General features: G+C 45.0%; 1 protein-coding gene across 5 annotated transcripts in view; it reads right to left on the minus strand.

Annotated features, from left to right (window-relative positions):
- LOC126576217 (uncharacterized) overlaps nucleotides 1-25,000 on the minus strand; it is a 71,162-nt gene that overhangs the window by 45,927 nt on the left and 235 nt on the right. Inside the window, exons 1-2 of one of the 5 annotated variants that reach the window (XM_050237399.1) lie at nucleotides 24,986-25,000; nucleotides 20,906-21,513 (exon numbers count right to left, since the gene is read on the minus strand). The exon at nucleotides 24,986-25,000 is cut by the window's right edge and continues 235 nt beyond it. In XM_050237399.1, the coding sequence (XP_050093356.1) occupies nucleotides 20,906-20,917 (12 nt within the window). In that variant the 5' untranslated portion in view covers nucleotides 20,918-21,513; nucleotides 24,986-25,000. The other 4 variants (XM_050237396.1, XM_050237400.1, XM_050237397.1 and 1 more) reach the window with 4 other exon arrangements.

The following is a 25,000-nucleotide window of genomic DNA, read 5'->3' on the forward strand; positions in this document are numbered from 1 at the left end:
CGACGACGACGACGACTGACGACAACGAGGCTCAGCATCTATCGCTAACACGCAGCAACAACAGGCGCGAGGGGGAGAAGAAGGCGACAGGGCGAAGGGAGCTGCCGCTGGTGGCTGGTTTATGCTGGGGCTTTATGTAACGTGCGCGCCCAGCACCAGCAGATAGTGGGTAGTGAAGGTCGAGCGAAGCAACCGGCTGACTGATGGGGTAAGCGGCGAGCTCCAACACCATTCACCATCACCCTCCTCCTGGCCATCCGCCAAAAACCCATTTCCATCGTGTCTTTTCCCTTGCACCGCTACTCTCGCATAAGTGTATTGCACGACAAACACACTGGCGGGCCGTTAGGAAATCGGTAAAAGAATGGTTTTGCGGGTTCAGAGGAGAATTAATTTTACTCCAATCGTTTGAGAGCAGAATATATGTTAAATATTCATCGGGAAAGCTTTAAATTTAATTGGAATTAAGTTTAACGAAAGAAATATATAATTTTTGAGGTTCTTAAACCTATATTTTTGTGCTAATATATTTTCTATGCTGATTAAAATATACTTTTTTCATAGATAACAAATTATGCATTAAAAATAATAACATCCGCAGTCTATTCATCCACACGATTCTTGAACTGTAGGAGTATGATAAAAAGAAGTATTTTTTGAATAAAAGTATTCTTATTAAAATTAATTTTGATTGGAAACGCCCATTTTTACAAGTAAATTGATAGGAAAATAGAAATGAGGGGGGAATAGGTCAGTACACTTGTTAAGTATTTGAATGGCTGAATTTGCGATTAAATTTTACATTATACATTTATTAAATTGTATATAAACTTTACTAATACTGATGATGATGATTGACGATTTAAATGGTGATTTATTGAAAATATAAAGCTTTGGAGCTTTCCAAATTTCAACATTCTTTTTGAATAAAAAGTATTAAATTGCTAATACTAACACACATTTATCCGTTCAGGCATTTGTTAAACTTTAAGAGCGTCATAGCATTAGAACAATGGAAAAAATCTTAAAAATGTGTATGGAAAAAATCTTAAAAACAACCTTTGATAAAAACCTCTCTATTTACCACCACCATTTCCTATCGGACACTTTCCCAGAGACCCTAGGATGTATCAGCAAGCTCCACAGTGTGTCACTGCAGGGTTTACGGTGTTGCGAGGGGCTTCGTTCGTTAAATCGATTTCCGGGACACTACACTACACCACCATTGCCTTACCGGAACCACTAGCCGGTCGTTATAGTGTAGTTTAGTGACGCCCCACTGGAGCTATGTTTGGTGTTTGTGTGAGTGCTCGAAAGGGTAGGAGAGTGCGTCCAGGAGGAGTGAGGCACAAGATATGAATAATTGAAGTCCGCCGGAAATACGGCACAGAAAAGTACAATTTTCACCCTAACCACTCCCTTCCCCACTCGACTCCTCAAACTTCTAAACCATCATATCGACGCTGATAGGCCGTGGCCGATTGTAACCTATTTATTTTGAATTTCCTTTTTCCGCTTTAAATACACAATGAATGTGCTTAACTTGTGGTAGCTGCATTGAAAGCGATGCTACGCAATCTATGAATGTGAGCTTTTTATACGAGAATTTAATTGGAGAAAATAATATTTGAAGACATTATAAAAAAAAAATAGATAGATTTCCATTCCTTGTTCTTGTACAACATTTGACAATCGCATGTCGACGGGGCTGTGTCAACTAACACGCGCCACGTCACCTTTAGCATAAATTGCTACCTCAATAAACTTTCGCTCGGCCGAGAAACCAAAAGGCAAGAATACCAAATTCGAAGTCAAACGAGCCCAGCCCACACCAGCGCCCTTCGGTTTCCCGCTGAAGGGGTGGTGCTCTGAGAACACACATGTCAACACGATACCGAAGATCAAATCACACACATTAAGACGAAGCATCGTCCGTCGATTGGTAATACCACCAATACACAAGCCAGCGCACATGTACCTCGGTTACACCGTTGTTGGCCGTGTTTTCGGGGTTTTTCTTTAAAGGAAAAAGATCCAAAGACACCGAAGGTCCGAAAAACGGAAAGAGAAAGTAAGTATCTGATCCTGAGTGCGTTCGTGCGTGCGTACGTGTGTGCTATCCATGGCAGATGAATATTTAATGTGCGAACTGTGGCACTGGCACTGTGGTACACCCGGGGGTGAGGGGTTAAAGAAAACCTGCCCAACATCTTGCCAACAACAGGGCCCATCACGACTAAGAAATTACTGCTAGCCACCACCGAGAAAGTATCGAAAGTATCTGTGCCGGCGAACTGGATGATGGTTGGGGCAGCGGTGCCATAATTATTCTGTACGCTATCAATTATAGTATCATCATTATGCACGCTTGTAGCAGCAAGGTGGCTGTAGCTGTTACTGACGAGATTTGTTGGACATTGAAAGTGAAATAATATAACTTTTCTTATCCTTTTTGATAATTATTCAACTCTATGCTTATGATATGTTTATATTAGCATAAATGTGTCAATTGTGTGCGTGCTTGTATGATTGAAATACATGCGCAAGCTCAGTTTAACCCCATCAGCACGAAAGAGTTTTAAATGTTCAATTGAAGATATCATGGAGTTTGGACGAGAAAGAGAATAGTAAGATTTCATGAAAAATAACCACATTGTCCATCAAATTGGGTGATTATGCTTACATTTACACATTTAAACTTACATTTAAACATTTACACAAACATTATCATTTGATAATTAATTCGAAGTTGTCGAATTAATTCAAATGAAAATTTTTACACCTTTAATTTTATTTGAAATAATTTTACTAAAATGCAACACTAGCTTTATAAATCAAGGCGGTTAGCTAAGAAAGCTTGGCTAATCGATTGGCGAAATGTGGTGCAACATTTACAGCAGTAATTTTGACCAAAATAAAAAAAAAATAAGGATATCCACAAAACACACGGGAATGATTGTTATCAAATAGCAACTTTGCAAATCAATAGATAAAGAACTCGATAAATGCGATGAGTGGATAAGGGAGTGCGTTCACCAGCAACACGAGTTTTCTAATGCACCGTACACCTACACAGACACCTCTTCGTTGCTTTTATTTTTGGATCTCGTACCCAATAAGCACCACCGGGCACCAGCACCACAGCCCTTCCGCACGGCCGTTTTTCGTGGGGGGTTGGCGTGGCCCCGTGTCAGCAGGTCGGTCGCATCGTGGTCGCGCGCGACTGACACATCGCGGCTGACGGTCGGTCTGCCGCTCGGTCGAACGGTTGCGCGTTCAGTTTCGCCTAAGGTTACATTCAACCCACCGCGTAGGGTGGCCAAACGCAAACGAAGGGCGAAGCCCCCCCCCCCCACCCCTAAATGGAATCAATTGACACATGTTGTGTTGTGGAACATTCGCGCATAAGTAGAATCTGCCCTGCGAGGAGAATGCGCCCGCAATGCTCTCGCTCTCGCTCTCACTCTCACTACGGCACAGTGCGTTATCTTATCTCGCGTTGAGAAAGCCCAGAATAGGACCCGGCTCTACGGTGGTTTGTCAATTTCGTTAGTAGGTTATTAATACAAGGTGACAGTCCAGAGTAGTGTCCACGTCGTTTCCGCTCCGCATCACAAATGAGCTGTCGCATTTTTGAAGCAACAAAGCGGAAGGCGCAGTGGGTGAATCTGGGCCATTAGAGAGCTTTGCGTGATGCTAATCAGCTTACAACATGACCGAGCGCCTATATAAGCTATAGATAACGATATTTTTTTGTACGCTTTTTTCATTACTGAATAGCTAGTTTGGCAGTTCTTTGATAGATCTGTTCTAGTTTTCAATATTTTCAATTTTTTTGAGTTATGACAGTTTTCAATCCATCCTCTCTCTCTCTCAATGGTCAGTGTGGCCGGCGTTAATGTTGATTTTTAACTTCTTCTACAACGATATAAAACGATAAAGTTATCCCATTTGCTGGCGGTGCATAATTGAAACCAGACAGTGCGCCGCACCAGCTTTCCGCAATATATTGAGCGCTGGCATGTAATTCCACTCGCACTAACTACATTAACGAGATGCCCGCTCCCCGGTTTGCCTTCGGATGTTCAAGCGGGTTGCGGAGGCCAGACAGAACGACCACCAACCACCAAAGTCGACGACGACAACGACGACGATGGCAGCGAGATATCATTTTATCCACTTTTACTGGCGAGAGATCGGACGAAGGCTAACGCTTTCCCGTTCCGGTTGCAACAGTCCGAACGAACAGCGTACCGAAACAAGTTCCTGAGCGAGCGAACGAACGAGCAAGCAAGCGACCGAACGACCGAACGGGCAATGCTATAACCCCTGCTTGGCCGCTAAACCATCGTCGTTCCATCGTCGTCTTCGACGAGGTGTAGAGAGCATTGTTGAGCAGCCAGTCTCGCTGGATTTTTTTTCTCTTCTTTCCTTCCTTTGCCAGCAGATGAAAGTGAGATGGCGTGGCGCAATGGGATTCACTCATCCCATTGCCGCGGGCCTAGCGCATCTCGGGAAGGATGATCCAATGCTTCGGGGCGATCCCCACAGTAATGTAATGCTTGCGCCGGTTTTGCTAAGAAAATTGATTCACTTTGTGGCGAGAATTCGTAGCTACACCTTGAGCTTAGTTTATATTAATCAAACTTAGTTTTAATAGTTTGAAACAAATTAATAAAATGTACAAATTATAACAATAGTACATGATGTTAGTTTTAAGTTATAGAAATATACGATATGTAGAATATTGATATATTCCATTACTTACTCATTATATTTTTTTAATGACATTTAATAATAATAGATTGTACAATTATTACACTAATGCAGATACAAACAAACGGCTTACTGCCATTAGCATAAAACTCACAGACATCATGTCATTTTCCAACAATACACACCGAATACATGTGTTAGAAGAGCTGGATCAACTGGAAGCTAAATTATGAAAGCGGAAATACAGTTTGGTTCCCTTTCACCAAGCACAGGGCCTTGTGTCTACTGGGTCTAGGGCAAATTGGGGAAAACATTTCCAATATTACCTCAATGGCCCATGCGGGATGATGATGAAAAGCCGAGCATGAACAGTATGTCCCCCCGGATTATGATGACGAGGAAGAGATAACACACGCCGGTCAGCCAATGCTGATGCTGCTGTTGCTACTTCAGATGAGCATTATCTTCCGTCGACCGAGCACTATCGGCCTCTCTCTCTCTCTCTCTACGCCTCTTCAATGAGCTCCGTTGCAATTTGAAGTGAGATTCCAGATTCCGGATCATCGGATGCTCCAATTTTCGTGTAAAGCCCCAGTAGGTGCGGCGACAGCGAAGGGTGGAGCGCTCTCTAGACGGGGCAGCATAGCTCAGCTCTTACGAAACATAATCGACACACACGTGTTGGTGGCCGTGGTTAGGTCAGCGCGTATGCCACAGTGTTCGCGTTGTGTGCACACGAAGCACACAGCCACTTTCTTTTCAGCATTATTTATTATACATCTCTCTGCTGCTAGTACGAAGCGGAACATGCGCCCTGGATCGACGACACCAGCAGCAAAGGGTCCAGGCACAATATTTTCAAACAGTGATTTATGGTTGGTCTATTCCATCGGGACGGACGATCTCAACAGTTTATGTAAAACTTTGTCGTCAAAAATTGGTTATCGCGAAGATAAGCAAACGCTCTTCAAGGCCCTCTCTTTATACTGCACAGTAATCTGTTTTCGCTTCAAGTCACAAAAGTGGCCCGCGAGATGCAAGAATGCAGCTGCAGCACGGGTATGCTATTGTTTACCTACTACGGCCCTGGGCGATGAACCGCGGCGGTTGATCTCATCCGAACGTCACATTTGACATTTATCTAAACACCCTCTAGCGCTGATAGTGGTGGTGGCTGATGATTGTTCAGGCTGATTACTTCACAGCTCACTAACCGCCCGGAGGAGGTTGCTGTCATCAAGCGCGAACTGAATGCCACCACCGGCCCTGAACGAAGATTCGATAAAACATTACATCCATAAAGTGTTTATCTTCCTTCGCTTAAGTTCGAATAGTATTTTGGGTAAATTTAACTCAATTTAAAAGATCAAAATACCAATCCTAAAATCCTGTTTCAAATGTAGCATCTTTAATAAATCCAAGGAGTTCACGTAATGTCCGATGGAATTAAACAATTTCCCGAAAGTAAAGAATGCATTTCTCGTACCCACTTCTCTCTCTCTTCTTCTCTCACGTGCTATTCAACGGTTGCTCTTCATTGCGCACAGCAAAAGCATACACCCCACCCCCGGAAGAGCACATCTTCTTTCTCGTGTTTTACTCGCCGCTTCCTTTTCAGCATCCAGCATCCGAGATGCAGCACCTCGCTTCTCGACTCCAAGCGGTTGCATCAACTGAAGCGACTCGGAAGGGGCATCGAGAGCAGAGCGTGAACGAGGACGAAGAAATAGGGACAGCAGCAGCATCTTACGCGTCACAGGCCAAGCATAGTGTCTAGCCCGGTTTCTCTTTCCAATCTCGTTCCCCCTTTGCACCGTTCCACAACACTCTCCCCTCTACGATCTTGGGTAATTCTTTATGCTGCAATGTTTCCGACGCCGTCCGTCGGTTGCACGCTGCTCGGAGTCCGGAGTCGTGGTATTGATTTTAACGAAACGGATAGCAAACTCGCAGCACTCGAGCCACACTCGCCTACGTAGGTGATACGCGTACGAGAACTAATGTTCACGCTAGACACGTTCGTAGACAATGTTCATTTTGGAATCGGATATCCTCTTTAGTGTTCTGTTACAATGTTTCCCACCTTTGCACAGTTAACATTGGTTTGGAACAATAATCTTGATATGTTCTTACTCATTTAATCAATTGAAACATCAATTTGGATAACAATCTACCCACGATTGTCCAATTGAACTCATTTTGGAATACTTTGATACGTTTCACTTTGATCCAATCACGAAGCGCATCCGTCACAATCAACGCTCATTCCGATATGCATCGTCAAACACTTCGGCATGTCAAACACTGCGTATCTACTATTTCCAATATCACACGGCGACTCATTTCTGCGGAATTTTATCACACTTTAAGCACACGAACAGGTAATGCGGATTATTTTATAGAATCAGAATAAAAAGTATGCTTTTCACAATATAAAATTGACGCGACAGAGAGGAAACCAGAAACACCAGTCGCAACAGTGATTCATTTGCATCGGTAATCGATTGGACGATGGAAGCGAGCAACGGGAAATAGCCAGAACTTCATCTCATCTCTTGCTCACCTTTCTCCCCCCTTTTCCATTCCTCGATGGAGGATTCCGTGGAAATTCGGTGAAAATGAAATTTATTTATTGTACAAACCGCGCTCCGAAAACGTGGCACATTGATTGCGAGATTGCATTTCGCTACATCAAAGCAGGCACGGAAAAGCGGATTTTCAATTCTCACAGTTTTCCTTTTTTTTCGCTGAAACTCCCAAAATGATCGATTCCCTTCGATACGGAGCGTTCATGCTGTTTTTCGAATCGGAATGCAACCTCCCCAACTCCACCACCCACTCGGTGCACATTGGTTGGTGCCAAATAGTGCTTATGATAGTGCTGCTGATGGTAGCAACATTTTCCTTCAGCAGGCTCGGAGAGGGTTCGTGTAATCGCGCAAGTTTTGATCGATCGTGCGTCTCGCCCGCACCAACCCCCCAAAATGATGATGATGCACACAACGCCCATTTGTGGCAGTAGGTTAGAAACACGGTTTGTGGCTACTTCTTGGAACGGACGGAATGCGTGATACATTGATGCAGCAGCAGCAGCAACGTCAAACAATGCGAGAAAAAGTGGCCACCGAGCAAACCTTCTACGTCAGCAGCAGCAGCGGTGGTGGTGCTTGGCTGGTGATGCAATTGCGCTCGGGGCATTAGAAACGAACACGAGTTCCAAGGTTACATAAATAACCAGACCAAACCTGCCCCCCCGGGAGAGCGCAGAGAGTAAACGGGGGGTGGATGCTCGTGCGGACTAGCGGTTCAAATGCTTCCATTTAGTACGATTTCTTGTTTGTTGTGTGAGCGCTATTGAAACTCTAAGAACGTAAGAACCATAAAAAGTCCATAAAAGCAGAAGTTAGTTAAATTCTGGAATTACGAAAGCTTGTTGTAATTCTGGACTGGAAAAAAGGTAAATTTTCACAGTTTTCTTTGGAGGAGAGGTTACAGCAGACATTCTTTGCTTTGTTATTTTAGTGTCCCATCAAGAACAACTAAATCAGATGCAGATAAGGGGAGTCCCTTAGGGGTAGACTTAGTAAATACCGGTCAAACTTTAAGCATTTCATTTTAGCATTTTTTATGGTGTACAAATTGAAGTTTCTTCAACAAAATGGATCAGAGATATTTTTTTACTTTAAAAAAATACTTGTTATATAGCACTTTTAAATCAAATTATGTAAGATCCTGTAGCTCTAACTACACTGATATAAAACGAGTTTTAACTAAAACTCCTAGCAGTACATACAAACCAACTTGGAAAAGCAATAGTTCTTGCTCGCCGGCACTGAAAAGACACACACCCATTATGCGTAAAGTTTTCGCGTAATGTTGGAAGAAAATGTATTTAAAAACATTCCACCAACAATCTGGAAACTTTGCATTGGCCGTCCTGAACGCGACAAAGAAGCGCAGAAGAAGAAGCAGGGCGGTGCGCACCGTACTGGACACGCTTAGAGAGAACACATAAAATCCAGACACGAATCTCGTTAACTAACACGATGTGCAAAGAGCTACGACGGTCTAGCGAGACGGATGGACGGGAGGCGAAAGCAACAACGAAACGAGGGATCGGTCGGTCGTCTGTGGGTTGCTGCTGAGTTGCTGAAGCTCACGAACTCGTTTGACATCGATGGCCGTTCGTCTTCTTGGCCGTTTGCAAAATCCCAGTATTTTTTTTTACGGCTTTGAGATGAAAAACGATTTCTAAGATCGAACAGGAGACGCGACGAGCGCACAAGACGCTAGAAGAGGAGAAATAAGCTGAAACCGGTCCCTGGGAGGGACAATCAGCACCCGGAGCACCCCGACTCGAGCGTAAGTTTGCTCACGCTCCTCAAACTTTCGGCGATGGCGATGACCAACAACCAGAATAGACAAGGCAGCGCATATCAAAACGGACCTGCATTCATGCGCATCACTAGCCAACATGTTTCCCCCCCTTTTTTGGTTGAAAAAGAAAGGAATGACAGGGGAGGATGGTGGTGTCGCTAGAAAATGTAAATCCGAACCTAACCAAACACCCCAAAACTATGGATAACTTTGATGTCCACAGATGAAGCTCGCTGGAAAGTGCCAACCGGTCTCGACCATCCGGCCAACATACACGCCTGATCACAGAGACAGTGCACAAGTGCAAGCGGAATGTGCATCTCCCCCCCTAGGTCCCTTTATCGCACTCTGGCGTATGAAGCGGAGGATGCGCACATAACACCATCTCATATCGCGGAGGATGGGCAATCGGCCGTGCCCACGGATGCGCTGGAAAAGGTCGACTGGTTTCCGGTGCGCGGGCATGATTCAGCCCCGCTGTGTGTCTTTGTGTGGTATGCATTTTAGAATGCAGTCAGCGTTAAGGTGGAGCCCCCCGGCCACTCTCCATTGCAAATAGCGCAACTCGTCCACGGTTCTCGGTGCACGGTGCGTCGTATCTGGTCACCCCATCATCTCGCAGCTCGGTCGAAATTAGCTGATGATCGATGAGGTGCACGAGAGCAGCAAAACTTGGAAGCCACAGCTCGAACGTTCTACTAATAGCGGGTGATTATCGCAGTTTAACTGCATTGAGTAGCACCTCTCAGCGCAGCAAAAGCGGTCGCATGAAATATTAATGAATGATTTTTAAAACTTTTTTTAATGTGGTATTCTTCACAACAACTGTTTAATAAACAAATAAAAATGCAGCCAGGGTATCATTACAAATTACAACAACATGCTTAAATGAGTAAGGCCTTCGATTGTTTTGTAAATGGTAAATTAAAAAACAATCAAATAAATTACATTAGACTCTTAAGAATGAAAATAATGTAAATCAATGATTAACGAGTAATGGCAATGCACGATAAAACTGTTAAACTTTGCATTTTCACACGTTCAAACTCATTAATTACCGCTATGGATTGATAGTTACAAACAAAGTGAAGGTTAATACCATTTTACCTTGCTAACGGAGCCAGCTAATATGGAAATTGTTATCAGCTGACAAAGGGGCTTTAAACATAAACCAACCACTCAACGCCCCTCACCCAGTCACAACCCGCGAGCATTAACTTAATAAACCTCCGTAGCCGGTGTGCCTCCAACGTGAACCCCATCACCGGGCAGCTACTTCAACAATCATTAAATCGCGCATGAACACCCCCGCCCGCGCCGAAATGCGACGAAAAATGCTTCCCATAAAAATGTTCGAAAACACCAAGCAAAACAACCGAACAGAAAACACCGAAGGGCGGCGGCTACGAGCGTGTAGTGCAAATTGTTTTTGAATATCTTTAGCCGCTTCGTTTTTTGTCGCTTCATAATGCTCGGACTTTTCCCTTTAATTCCATCATACCAAGCGTTCGCCGCTGTTATCCAAACGTCCCACCCTTCTGGCTTTCGGTCCCACAAAACATACCCACAACCGAGGGCCGTGAAGAGGGGACAGCATGGGGAAAAACGGGGGTTTAGCGAATAAGTGGCCACCGTCTGAAAGGTGTTTTCATTCATTCCACCTCACTCTTTCTTTACTCCCTGTTTTCGAGGGTTTTATTTTTACTGTCCGTTGTCCATTTCATCCAACGGGGAGCGAAGTGAACACGCCACACGGCATAGCACACAACCAGGGCGCCGGCGCTTTTCCTTTTCCACCACTTTTCATTCATTGGCTTTGAAAAACTGTTTCGGAAACTGTATGGAACCTCGGGAAGGAGGAGAAGAACCCCCCTACTCTCTGTCAGCTTTCAGCATCCAAAGCTACCGCTGAGAGCTTTTTTGGAAAGCAACTAGAACTCGCTTCCTAGCGCAAGGCCAAATTGGAGCTGCGCCCGTGGAAAAGGAGCATTTTCTCGGAGTGAGAGAGAAGCCAGCGAAGCGGCCTTCTTGTCTGACAACCACAGTCACCGGCGGCACGTAATCTGAATTCATATTCACCACGCGGTAGGCATGGTAATGGAAAATTTCCGGCTGCCTTTCGGTGCCGTCCTCCTACACACGTTTATCATCCTTCCTCTCAGCGCCGATGTTGTCGACGTTGTCTACCGGAAGCATTATCGGACCAGGAGGGCCACAGCGAGGACAAGGTGGCATTTTGCTCCCTTACCCCGTATGTGGCCATGACGTATGCGTATTTATCATCATATTTATCATTCCCAAAAGAAAAATGTGCAATTCATGAAAGAGCAACCGAGACGCGGTAGCACGAAAGTTACAACACTTTCCATCGCACTTTTCACGTATCCTCCGGAATGTTTGCCTTAAAGTTTGCACAATTTTTCCCCTAATCCTTGGCGGCCCCATCATTATCCGACCCAAAAATAAAGCTTGCTCGCATCACTTGTTCCCTTTGATTATTTTATGACTTCAAGTGCCTTAAATACTTTTACAACTTGCCCTCACCAGAAGCATTGCTTCTCCTGTGTGGTCGCCATGTGTCGCATGAGGAGCTCCGGACAAGTTTGCTCTCAACATTAGACACACACAAGGACACCACCAACTACCCCCCCCCCCCCCTTCTTCCTCCCTCACCACACAGACACCACAGAGGACATGAAACAGCCAGCCAACAAACGATATCCGAGCGAGAGCAGCAGCCGGAGCAGTTGGCAAAGTTTTCCCCGATTTTCATCATTCCATGTCAAGCATTTCCGAGCAGCTGCTTCTGTTGCCGAAGCAAAATTTTCCGCAACACGGCTCTCCCTCTCTCTCTCTACGTGGCCAAAAAAGGACAGAACTGGCTGGTGGATTCGAATCCTTTTGCGACGCTTTTTTCCCTTTACTCTGCGCTCTATTCAACTGTTTTCCATGGATGAAAATCGAATGGAAAATTGTGTTGCAAAAGTGCGGTGCAGAATCACAACTCCACAGCAGAAAGAAAGAGATAGAGAGAGCGAAAGAAAGAGAGAGAGAGAGAACTTCAACCAGACTGTGGAAGAAATCCGCACGAAAGGAGCGAACCTTTGCGCGGTTCGGTTCGCAAACGAAGCCCCTGGCGGGCGAGGTGAGGTGGAGTGCGTCCCCGGGCGTGCACAAGGATGGAGGTCTAACAAGGAAGCACCATAAACACGTCGTGGTCGTCGTCGTCGTCGCTGAACGAAACGTTTTCTAGGTTCTCGGCCAACGAGGCTTGGCTACAAGAAGAGGGGAACAGCTCTGACTGCTGGCGGCTCCCCTTTCAAACTCCCTCACACACAACCCGATGGCACCCCGTCGTCGAACGATGAATTTTCCTTCTTCCAGCAAGAAGACCACCACCACCATACCAAAGGTGCGCGCAAGCGAGACAGAGAGCGAGCGAAAGATTGGAAAAATCGATATCATTTTACGTCAAAAGCAGAGAAGAGCCTCGTACAGGCAGGCAATCTATTTGGTGGTGGGGCGTCGTCGTCGTCGTCGTTGGTGCTTGTTTGTGAGCCACCGAAAAGGCCGGGCACCGGCTCTGCCATAGAGGGGGAGAGGGGGGAGGTTTTACTTCGGACGCCAACGGAAAATGTTATGTTATCCTTCGTTGTGGCGCGCGAAAATATATTGTTAAAACTGTTGCTCCGAACCTCAATGAATGAGAGTAATTTGGCAAACCAAACTGCCCCAGAGCGGGACAAGCTTGATTGTTTTTGTTTCGATGTTCTTAATGAGTATCTTGTACAAAAATAACATAAAAATAGGAACAAATGTAAATGTTATATGCTCATGCAATGTTCCGGTAAAGACGGATGATTCCTTAAACTCTGATTATATAATTTACTTAAGATTTCCGATAACATGGGGAAATCAGAAGACATTACTTGGATTGTTTTACAAAGGAAAGCACACATTGGATACATTTTTTTTAACTTAGTGATTGTTTTAAGAACGATGCGATCCGATTAACGCAAACATGTAAATCTAATTGAAAAGGCTTGTCCTTCCAGTCCAGTGACTCTCGAAAATGTAGCCTCAAACCGGTTGCATTCATCCGCTGAAAACCACTCCATCCGTGAATATATCTGGAGTGTCAACCGATGAAACTGCATCAATACATAACCCTTTTCTAAAGCGCCTCGTGCCAACATCAAATCGATTGCATTAAAATATTAAAGCAATTTTCCAAAAGTTTCACCATTCGAAGGAGGGCTCGGGTGGTTCGACGATTCGTGCCAGCATTGGCTGCAGCTCGAGTCGTCGTTATGTCGCAATGACGAAACCAAAGGAGAGTAAAAAAACAGCCCAAGAAACAAATCCGCTAGACAAGAATGGAGCCATCAGCCGGCGGCGGAATGCGGTATCGGAATGTGTGGGCTGTGGGGGAGTGCCTGGGTGGCTGGTTTTCTTTTATGTTTGAAGCCATTTTTTGCCAAAAAATAAAAAAAAGCCCACCGTAAGGTAGAGCACCGGGCGCTCTGCATCGGCAACCAACTTTAACCGTTTATCATCACACGCCCGCAAACGCAAACAACAAGGCTTCGAGCCAGCCTCAAGAGAGAGATAAGGAGATGGAGAGAGTGAGAGAGTGTATGTATTTGGAGTAAAAATGGGAAAAATAGAGAAATAGTACAAAAATATGAATAAAAAAACCCACTGCAACGAAGCTTATCCAGCACAGGAAGACCCAAAAACGAAAGAGAGAGAGAGAGAGCAAGAGAGAGAGAGAAGAGAAGGAAAAAGAGAGTAATATTGGAGGCAGAGAGCGCGTTCCTTTTGGACAAATAAATAAAGTCAAAAGTATGGGATGTCGAGCAAACAGTGGAAAAAGGGAGCCACCACCACACCGTGCCACCGTGGCACCACGCTGAAAAGGCCACAAGGAGGAAAATGTGGAACAAAAACTGGAGAAGTTCTGCCCCGCCGTCGCACCCCGTCCCACGCACCCCTCAACCTCGACCAACCACCCATTCCGCCACTATCACCCCCCGCGACACACCGGAGCGCAATATGCCATTATCTTTTTCCCGTCTATTTTAGTCCTTTTGCCTCTTTTGCTTTTCCTCGTTAAAGCAGTTATCCTTACCAGCGAGTGCGCTACGACCTTTTACACGGTTTACTGTCAGGGATTGAAGTTTCGATTTGCGTTTTTTCTACTCACTACTACTGGCTGCAGGTCTTGAACTGCTGAATTGAGTTCCAGTCGGATGAGTCTTTCATTTTGGGAAATTTTCTTGCTTAAAAATGGACAGGCCAAGGCAAAATGGGCAAAACTTATTTGGTTTTAGTGTATAAACTAACTGTAATATAACTAGTGACTTTGGTTGCAAGATAAAACCGAAAATGATCTGAACTCTTTTGATTATATGAAGATGAACAGAAACAATTATCTATAAAAAGTATTTTTTGTATCATTTATAATATTAAAACCATTAAAATCAACCATTTATAATGTTACGCAGTATATTGTGCAACAGTTTATGCAAACGCTTCACTATACATTCAAGAATATAATGATTTTCAACAATACCAACGAAATCATCAGTTAGTTTATTTAACTAAATAAAATAGAGCGTAATACGAATTAAGACTTGCAGAGAAATATGATTTGCAAACATTAGATGTAGTAAATGAATGTTTAATATACATTATTCAACAGAGCTCAAAGCCATTTATAGGCGCATAATTGGTATCACAAATCATTTGTTTCGGCAAATAGCACTTTACAATTCATCTGCTGATTCTTGGTTCATGAAATTGATTGCAACGTGCAAAATAAACAGTTATTGGCGACGGGAGGGAGCGCTCTATGGCCCGCTGGACGACTCTTCCCCTCCGAGCCAGCGAGTCTCCCTGCTGACGTCTTTAATGTGCTTGCATTATTGATTTGCTTTTCCCCAGATTTCCCAGGGAGAATTTCTTTCTCCCCATTGCGATGCGCGATGATGTGATTCCGCACTACGCTTTCCGCATTTTGCGCCGGAAGCAGGAAGCTGTCACTCGTGGACAGAAGAAACGTACCCTTTCATCTTCTTCTACTACCGGTTGCTCCCCTCTTTTCCAAGCGATTCGCAAAAGTCTCTCTTTCGCGCTCTCTGCATAACATTTCCACAAAGCAATCCGGAACCAAATTGAACCACACTCCGGTACCATCAAACCCAAACGGTTCTACGTTTCTGGTAAAGATTGTTGAAGGAAAATGTATCAATTCCACTGCACCCACCACCCACCCGAGTTCCGTGGCCAGCACGAGAGGAGCTCGAGGCCTTTGCCTGGCGAGCCCTGCGCAGAACACGCACGCCAGCGTTGGAGAACGGGTACCGAGCGAGGAGGGGCGAGAGTGAGATAGAAAGCTAATGGAGGTGGCTTGAAAAGGGAGTGCAAAAAGAAAAGGAAAAACTATTTATGAGCACAGAAAAAACGGAAGTTATCGAAAGCATCGTGCAACGAGAGCATCGTTTGCTTTTTGGGGATTGAAAACTGCCGAAAACTTCTCGCAACCGTGTGTTCTACTATCAAACGAGAAAGGGACACACAAACAGAACCAGAACATGCATAGAGAACGAGCATTAATAAAAGAGAAAAAAATGAAGCAGCCAAATCTGAGCGTTTTTCTCATGGGAACGCGTTAAAGAACCTTCTATTCTATTATTTTGCACAATCATAAGCCTTTTTATGTGGGTTTAATAAAAATAACAGCCCAAGTAGCTTACACCTCAATTAGGTTCTTTCATCATTAGAGGAGATTATGAAAATCCCTCGTTATCAGTGTATGTTATGGGTTTTGTTTTTGTAGCATGAAAGGAAACACATCGACAGCATTCATCATCACCTTCTGCACTTCAACTGCACACACTAGTGGTGGTTGGAATGCCAATTTTTAGATAACCTCGGTGACCCACATTATCAGCTGCTTTCAGTGAGGAATACTAGAGACCAGGAAACCTGGTGTATAATAATCCACCATTTCCAGGGCTTTGACAACCAGAACACGCAATCGGTTGCTCCATCTTAGCGCCGGTGTTTTTCCCCCTCCGAACCGTCCCTTCATGCTCGTTGAGTCATATAAAGCTGTGAAGTGGCCTTGTTAAGGGTAGAACGGAATGGAAACTACATAACATGGCATAGGCATCAATTTCGATGGTGCAACCTTCTCTCCTCCTTCGCTTCAAAGCATACCCCGCCGCCATCGAACCTTATGAATCTATTTTATGATCTCAAAAAACCCACCTCATCTGTTTTCTTCATTTCAATTCATTCTTTTCTTCCTTTCTCCCTCTTGCTCTCATTCTATACATTTCCAAATGATTCAATGTAAGAGGGTGAACGCAGTACAACGTTTGCCAACACACACTACAGAACAGTGACCAGCATGTATGCACGCATGCCCGCCTGCCTGCCTGCATGCATCATCATCATCATCAAATTGCCGCTCTACCAGCATCAATTTATGAATTTACTCCTCATTTGACCTCGCCAGATTGTGAAAGACTCGACAATCGACATCACCAGCACACCACTACCACACACTGCTACATTGGCGCCCCCTTTAACACCATTACGGTGCGGTGTGTGTCTGTCTGGTTGGCTGGCCAGAAGAACACACGTATGCAAACACACCAAAACGGTGTACAATTTGCTCGGAGTTGCTCGCGGGTTGAGGGGTCGATCATAGGGCATCTTTATCGCTAAAGGGGCAACACTCCTCTTCGAACGTCCAGATGATCGCACAGTAACAAGATCGAAATGTTACATGATTAGCTAATGAGGAAGTAACTAATGACATTTTCCTCTGCAACACAGTTTAAATTGATATAAAACCGCTGTCTTAAAAAATCTAACCATTTCCTTTATTTCCACTAGGCTCTCAGGTGCATCTCGAGCGCGTGTTAAAAAAACATTCCCAGTCCTTCCACAGTTTCAAACGGAATGTAGAGAAAAAAGACAAGCAGATGAATATCGATTTTTGTACCAGACTTGACTGCTGAGCCGCTTCTCATGCAACATACCATTTCGTTCAGCCCCCCCGTTATGTTTGATAGCATGCGCAATGTCTTGTGCATTATAAATATGATCGCTGGGCTTCCAAAGTGTTAGCAACATTGTATAAAAGTTCATATAACAAGCTTGTCATTACATAATTTCATAAACCAAACCTGTTATATAATAAGTAAAAATACTCGCTGATATTTTTACATCTTCACAACGTCACAAAAGGTGGAAATTCGCTTCCCTAAACTCGTTTCGTTAGGGCTACTGTTCCAAATTAGGCACAAAAACAATCTCCCGGTTGCGTGGCATCGCGGTGGAGTGTAAGCGAAATGTTCCGGAATTCCCCCTTCACTGTTTTGTATTTTTGTGCAATCGACGGTTCGCTTGGTGGTAACTTAACTACAAGCACATTGCATTTGGCAGCCAAGGGAGGAATCTGTAATTAAATATGAACATGATAATGCACGGGATGATGCCAGCAATGTATGCCAAATGATTTGAGGGCGCATAACATTGTCCAAAAAATGGGAGCAAAAAACGGATGATTCTGCGATGAATAGCTATAGTTTAGAGACCACATTCTAAAACCCAATGGCCTGCCGAGCAGCAGTCGCTGTTGCTGGATGCTAATAATTGAGTTTTTTTCCTATTTTTTTTTTCTTTTCCTCTGGGCAAATAGTTCGGTTGGCCTTTGACCACAACATTACGGGCGGTGTGGTTGCAATGCAGAACTCGGACACGGACTTCAAACGCGTAATGATGGCCACATCAGGCACACACCAGTAGAGACGCGTTTCGAATACTCGGAATCTGTCGCTGACAGTATGCTCGCAGCATCGTCATTACGTCAGCCGCGCATGGTGGCATCACGTGGGGTAAGCTCTTACTGACAAGGTTCCTCCCGCTGAGTGCTGCTGGTTCGGAAAGCAACTTCTTTGCAACATGTTGATCATATAAAATTGTGCTTTTCATTATGTATTTCTCGTGTAATAAACAACAAATTTAATCAAGACAACCGAGAAACCATCTGTTGAACAAATATTTTGACCGTGACAGAGCAGTTGACAGTTACAGTGTCCAACCAACCGAACCACAGAACATCCCCCAGAGGTACAGTGGCGGTAGTGATCAATGCTTCTGGCAAATGGCGTGTGGCGTTAAATTTGTCGGATCCTCAAAATAGACTGTCCCCCAAAATCCCGCGAAATGGCATTGCAGTTCGTGGTAGCGAAAGCATCATACGTCGTCCCATTTATTAGGTGTTTAAATGCATTTTGCACACCGCGACTAATGTTCATCATTAGGTGTCTCCCTGAATGAAATGGATACTCTCTTGCGCCTGGTATGGGTTACAAAATCGTTAGCTTTCTATATTTTATGTTCATTCACATAATCGACATCTGGTTGAGATTTGAGGGGGAAAACAACATTAAGACAAATTATTGACCTTCACCGCACAAACCCTGGATCGTAGAAGAATACGGTAATGCTGAGTTGTTCCGTAGTTCCCACACAAGAAGTTTAGGCTAGGCGGACATAGGGAAGGACGTAAAAAAGGTTCTTAAGAGCATAAGCAAGAGAGATAAGACCGACAAGAGTGCACGAATACACAGCAAACGGACCGATCGAAACGAAGGGGAAAAAAGCACAAACGGAACAGAAACTCAACAATATTTTTTGTCAATTTAGTTCAATCTTTTCCGTTCTTGTTCTTCAACCGAAAAACCAATTAGCGACAAAACATCGAGCGCTAATGTTTTACTAATTAAGCGAATTACTGACTCGCGTTAAAAGTTTAACGAATTTCTTGCAACGCATTGGACAGTGTTGCTTATTAGGTTAGGAAGCGAAAAGGGAATTTTTCATCTTTTACGACTGCATAATTATACCCCGAAACACTTCCTTCAGGCGACGGTGTGAGCCACGAGAATGATCCTACAACAGACATCCTACAACTCAGATATCGGTCCTTTTTTGTTGACGCGGTTGTGGATCACAAGAAACTCAGTATGTTTGGGGCGGCTACAACAAACAGCCAAGACCCTGTTTGAGCACATCTCGAACGCCTGTGCACATTCACATTTCGATTTCCGACACATGTATATCGACACCAGAAGAAGGATGAGCGGTACACGCGGAACGAGAATGATTAGACGAAACACCGGCCACGCCATACAACGAAAGTAGTGGGGAAAAAACACGTATTCCTTCAAACTCATAAAATATATCGGCATGCGCAAGCAAGGCCAAGGAAATATGTATTTTCAACCGAACCGCCGGAGCTGGCTGTGCCTTGACCACCCGTCGAAAGAGAAACTTGTTTCCTGAGCTTCTCTCGTCCATTTTTTTGTTGTTGTCCGAATCAGGGTCCTCGCCACATAACGCGTTTATATACCTAGGCGTTTAACATCGGTAAGAAAAGGACGTTACTTTGAGCTTTTTTATTATTTTGTTTGGATGGTTTGGAAAGATGATGAGATGACCTTGATTTGAATAGGTTTCAAAAAGATGCCTTGCAAACGATTGCGCATACACATCTCATCTAAATCACAATGTATATATTATGATTAAGATTTAAATAACAATTTTAACCCTTCTCCACCGGCCAAAGATGGTTATCAAATAGCAATAAACCCACCAGCCAGCCACTTTAATTGCCTAGCGCAGCGCTTTGGGTCACACAATCAATTATTTGCGATTTGCTTAAGACATGAATATTAATCATCGCGCTGCCAAATCCACCGGCAGCAATGGGAATGAAGAAATGCTGCTTTACTGGGGGAACTAAAGGGGGGGCTTCCGCCTTCACCTTGTCCTCTCTACCTCCCTCATCCTTCGTCCAAACCAGAAATCCATTTCAACGATACTCTTCCTTCATGGACCTTTTGCGGAGGAAGGAGAGTGGGGCCGTTGTTGGGAGGGGGCTGAGAATCTGGTTTGTTGCTCTCAAAGTAGCTGCTGCTGGTGCAGAGTAACCAGCCAGCAACCGACCAATATAAAGTATTAACCTTCAAAAGCGCCCGCTGTCCCTGACGGAGAAGACGACGACGGATTCCGTGCCCCAACCCCCCCCCCCCCCCCCTCTGGTGGAGGAACAAAATGGACACTGAAGAAGGATGAGAAGAATTTGCCTGGATCCACATTTCGAGGGTTTGCATTCTACTCCTCTCAATTAGCCTTTTTGACGTATTTCCCCCATGCTGCCCTCGAGATTTGTCGGAGTGGACGTTTTTTTGATAAGAACCACCCCGACTGTGTGTGTTCACACACTTGTCAAACTGATAACACGACACATCGAACTGTTGGGAACTTATCACAACTGATTAGCGAGAGGAGGTTATAAAAAAACGGTCATTACAATCGCTGCCGGACCAAGTCCAGTCACGTGCAGGGTGGTGGTATGGCGCTAGATATGCAGCAACGAGGAAGGAGAAAGAGGGGAGGTGGATTGTTATTTCGAGGAAATAATTATCAAATATTTGATAATCTTTTCATCATTTATGCGGTTTGTCCGGAGAGCAGCGCAGAGGCAATTTCTCGAAACATTCCACAAACCCAAAAAGGGGTTCCCACCCCCCTGCGTGTGTCTCACATTCCTTCGAGTGCGCCGCCATTATCGCGAGCGTAAAAAAAACGGACGAAAACAAAGCAATCACTCTCTCCTCTCTTCACAAGTGCCCTCACTCCCCCATTCCCTTGATAGACGAAAGGGGGTGCGTGGCGTTGCGTTGCGTTGCTCTCGGCAAATGTCAAAACTGTCATTTAAACAACTCACCCTGATATCCATAATCGGTGGTGTGGTGCACGATCTTCCTGCTGCCGTTATATGTTGGTGGTGGGGAGGTTGGGGGGCGGGCTGGGGCTGCTCTGTTGATGTTATTGCCAGCGCCACCGATGCTCGCTGTTGTTGCTGCTGTTTTTCGTATGTTCCACCTGAGCGCGCACGGCTGCCGCTGCCGCTGCCGCCGCCGGTTGATGTTGTTGATGTTTCTTTTCTTCCTCAATATGCCTCGAAAACCATGCACACACACATAAACACAGGCACACGCGCACGCGCGCACACAAACACGGTGCAAAGGTGCGCGATGCTGATGCTGATGTTGCTGCCGTCGGAGATCTCACTATCTCTTCTCTTTCACTCTGCCTGTTGGATGAAGGCAACTAACTGCTGATGCTGGTGCTGGTGCGCTGGCCGGCAGCTTATCGAGAGCCGCGAGGTCTTTGTCACCGGCCGTCGGTCGTCGTTACGTTTAATTATGATTTTGCTCGCTTAACGCCATCCGCCGCTTCTGGCACCATTAACCACTTTCACCACGAGCCGATGATCACTCTACCATCAGCGAAGTCGGATGATGCACTATTGCGGGTACACATTCTCTCGCTCTTCATTATTTTTTCAATCGTGGCCACTCCTAAACAACACAGGAGAGGGAAAAAGTTAAAATAATAAATAAAAATCTGTTGGTTACCGGAATCGACATACAAGAACAGCAGACAGACACGGAGGTTCACAATTAGTATGTTCTCGTTTGCAAAATGCAGTCAATGGGCACTATGATTAGCAGTACTAGGATGTTTCTTCGAATCGCCGCGAGTGCACGTGTGGTGCATTCTTCGATTCTCATTCTTACTTTACAATCCGCTTGTAACATCATCTCCCCTTCTTTTCTTCACTCTACAACCAGCCAAGTTCTCTCTTGCTTCTCGGGCCCCGGGACAACGATTCCGATTCCGCGTCACGCACACAACACGATGAAAAAAAAAACACGGAAACAGAGGAAAATACGAAACATAAAAAAGGGTCAGCAGCAGCAGCAGCAGCAGGTAAACCGAGGATGCAAAGGAAAAAGGTAAACAACCGAGTGATGGACGCGAGATGCGAAAGCGAAACCGAACCGACGAAGCCTGCTAGATGATGATGTGTGCCAGCAGGGGACCGAAGCGCCTTCCGCCGCGCTTCTCTGCACTGCAATTGGCACTAATGCACTTTTAGTGGGACTGACGCGGAGGCGCTCTGGTGCGATGGCGGTGGCGGCGGCGACGTCGAGACTACGATGATGCTTGTGCGCGAGGAGGCAGGCTGCATCACCATCACCAGACACCGCACGAGGAAAAGGTTAATTGTCGAACGCATTTTATGGACACCGAGAACGGGGTTTGTAGTGTTAGAAGAGATGGGAAGGAGAGAGACAAATTGCCGCCTTCCTTCCGGAAGTGGCGACCAGAGCAATGTCCATATGTGTGTGCGCAGCGGTAGATACGGGATATCAAACAGGACATATTACGACACTCGATCGATCATTACGCTGTTAACCTGCTTGCACTACATTAAAGTGAATGAAACCGACCGAAGACAGGAGATTCGTGCACATGATTTTGTCTTGGTTTTGATGAAGCCATTGGCAAGAATTCCACTTCTGGCTCAAAAGCGGTAAAACTGAACATTAAGCGGTGTGAATTGATAAACTGGAAAGCTGGATAACGAATAAGCGGAACGTAGCTCGCATGCTTGGACCGCAATCGTGACATGTTTGTTGGCGTCAGCAGGGAAAGATGTGTGCGAGAGAGCAGCACCTCAGCGCTAAAGAAGAGCATTAAAGAGGGTGAATCATGTGTATGGGTGTGGATGAAGGAGATCCCAACCACGTTTTATGTGCTTCCAATGTGTTTACATCGTTAAGGGGTTCTTTTTCTTAAATAAATAACTCTTCATTCTCTACCTTCTGAATGAATGCATGCAAACGAGCATTAAAAAGCACTCAGTCAATAAAATTGGCGATTTTCAGAATCTTTCAAATACATTACAAGAATTCAAACTACAGACGGATTGTAGCCTTGATGAACAGGTACTCGTCTATGCGTTAATTAATATTGTTAACTGAACAGTTAAAAAATATAGAATTTTAGGTATTACCAATACCAACTGCGTATTTTTTGCAGAAATCTTAATTTAAAAAAATCATCATAAAATTGTCAACATATTTCCAATATATTGCATAAACAATACAGGGTGGAAACTGATTCAATTATTATTTTCCCCATGACATTGCGATAACTGATAAGCAATCAGCTTTTGATCGATTGTTGGAGGAAAATGGTAAAATCCATTTCATTGAAACCGTTTCCGAAATAACAGTCAATGCCCAAGGCCCCTCACGTAGAACGTATCCGAAGGGGTTCAGTGCAGCCGGAAACGCGGGCAGGCGGGCGGCATTTTCGACCATGCTCTTTTTCATCTGGTATTTTTTGAGTTGTTTTGTTTTTTGGCCTAAACCGAATCCGTTATGCACCGCACACTGCACACCATCCGCCCGTCCGTTCGCTGTCGAGGTCTGTATGGGGTCTTGCCCACTCCTCTGCACTTCGAGAGCCTCGTCGCTGTTTACGTTGTTTTCGTCGGTTGCGTTGTCGAGGCAACATGGCGCAGCACAAACGCATGCACATGTGACACGCTCTCGCTCGCTCGCTCGCTCGCACCGTGCAGTAGCAGCATGGTGGCCTCTCGCTCCGCTGCTCACTGATGATCTCGTTCGGCGAATGAATATTTCAAATTCGTTAACGACACAACCCGGCTAGGCTAAACCAACATACAAAACTCCTACTAAGTTGGGACGCTGTGCTGCTGGTTTGCAGCGTTTATCAACTTGCCAGCCGCGACTCGTCAATAGGGACACGTCACTCATAAAGACATTGATTTTCCGTGGAATGTCATCCATGCGTTTGCCTTCGCTAAAAAGCAAGCAAAAGGTTAAAAAAAATGTACTGGACCATTTCAGATCGCCGTGGCCGTACCGCAATAGAGCGAAGGGAAGTGGGGACGACGGGCGGATTGTGTTGGCACGCGGCGCAAAACTAACAAAGAGATGTTCCTTCGCTCCATCTCGCTCACTCGCACGCACGCACGCGCTCGCTCAGATAGAAGGCTTGTCCGCCGATGGTCCGTCGTTATTGAAACGAAATGGAAATGCACTACTGCGATGGCCGAACGCCACTGCTCTCTTCTGGAAGCCAGCGAGGAGTGAAGGGCAATGCGATATTTTAAATTTTAGTGCCTTGCTATAACTCCAGAGTTACTTGGAACGCCATCACCGGATGATAGAAGATGCGCAGTACGTTCGTAATATAAAATCGTTTGTTTAATTTCGTGTAACTCTCCGTGGTATTACAAATTGCACCCCGGAATTGCTTTTCGATAAATATTCGACGTGTCCACCAGGAGGAGCGCATACAACCTTCACGTTATCACTCATGCAGCTTCACAGAAAGGCACGTAATCAGATAATCCTGCACGTTATTACCGAGCACAAACACAAGGACGCACAAACATACAACGGAACATGCATTTCCCATCTTGGCTCACTCTTTCATTCTTATGAGCCTGGTGACATTGCGCTTCGTTCACTTCGCCGCATGCTCTCGCCTCCCCCTACCCCTCCCCTCCCCTCCCCTCCACCAACAATTTGATCCAGTGTTTCTTTGGCTTTTATTGCTGTTTAGCATTGACAATTCTCTCTCTCTCTCTCCATCTTTGTCTATCGCACACATACTTTCTCTCTCACTCTTTCGCTCTTTCTTGGATTCTTCTCCGTATTTTTCCTTTTTGATGCTCTTGTCTCTCTCTCACACACACTGTCTATCTCTCGCTCACTCGCAAAGTGCTGTTCAAGAGCTGTCACTTTTACCTTTCTTTTCGGTGTAACTAAACAATTCGAAACTGTATCCAGCCCAGATAAAGGGCCACGCTTGTAGGAGAGGAAACCGATTGAACACGCGGGAGGATGAGCAACGGGGAAGGAAACGTGATTTACTAGAAAAATAAATTTATCCACCCCTCCCCCACAACTATTCAATTTACTTTTAATTCGCTGTT

The sequence above is a fragment of the Anopheles aquasalis genome, chromosome 3, assembly GCF_943734665.1.
Source record: "Anopheles aquasalis chromosome 3, idAnoAquaMG_Q_19, whole genome shotgun sequence".
NCBI lineage: Eukaryota > Metazoa > Arthropoda > Insecta > Diptera > Culicidae > Anopheles > Anopheles aquasalis.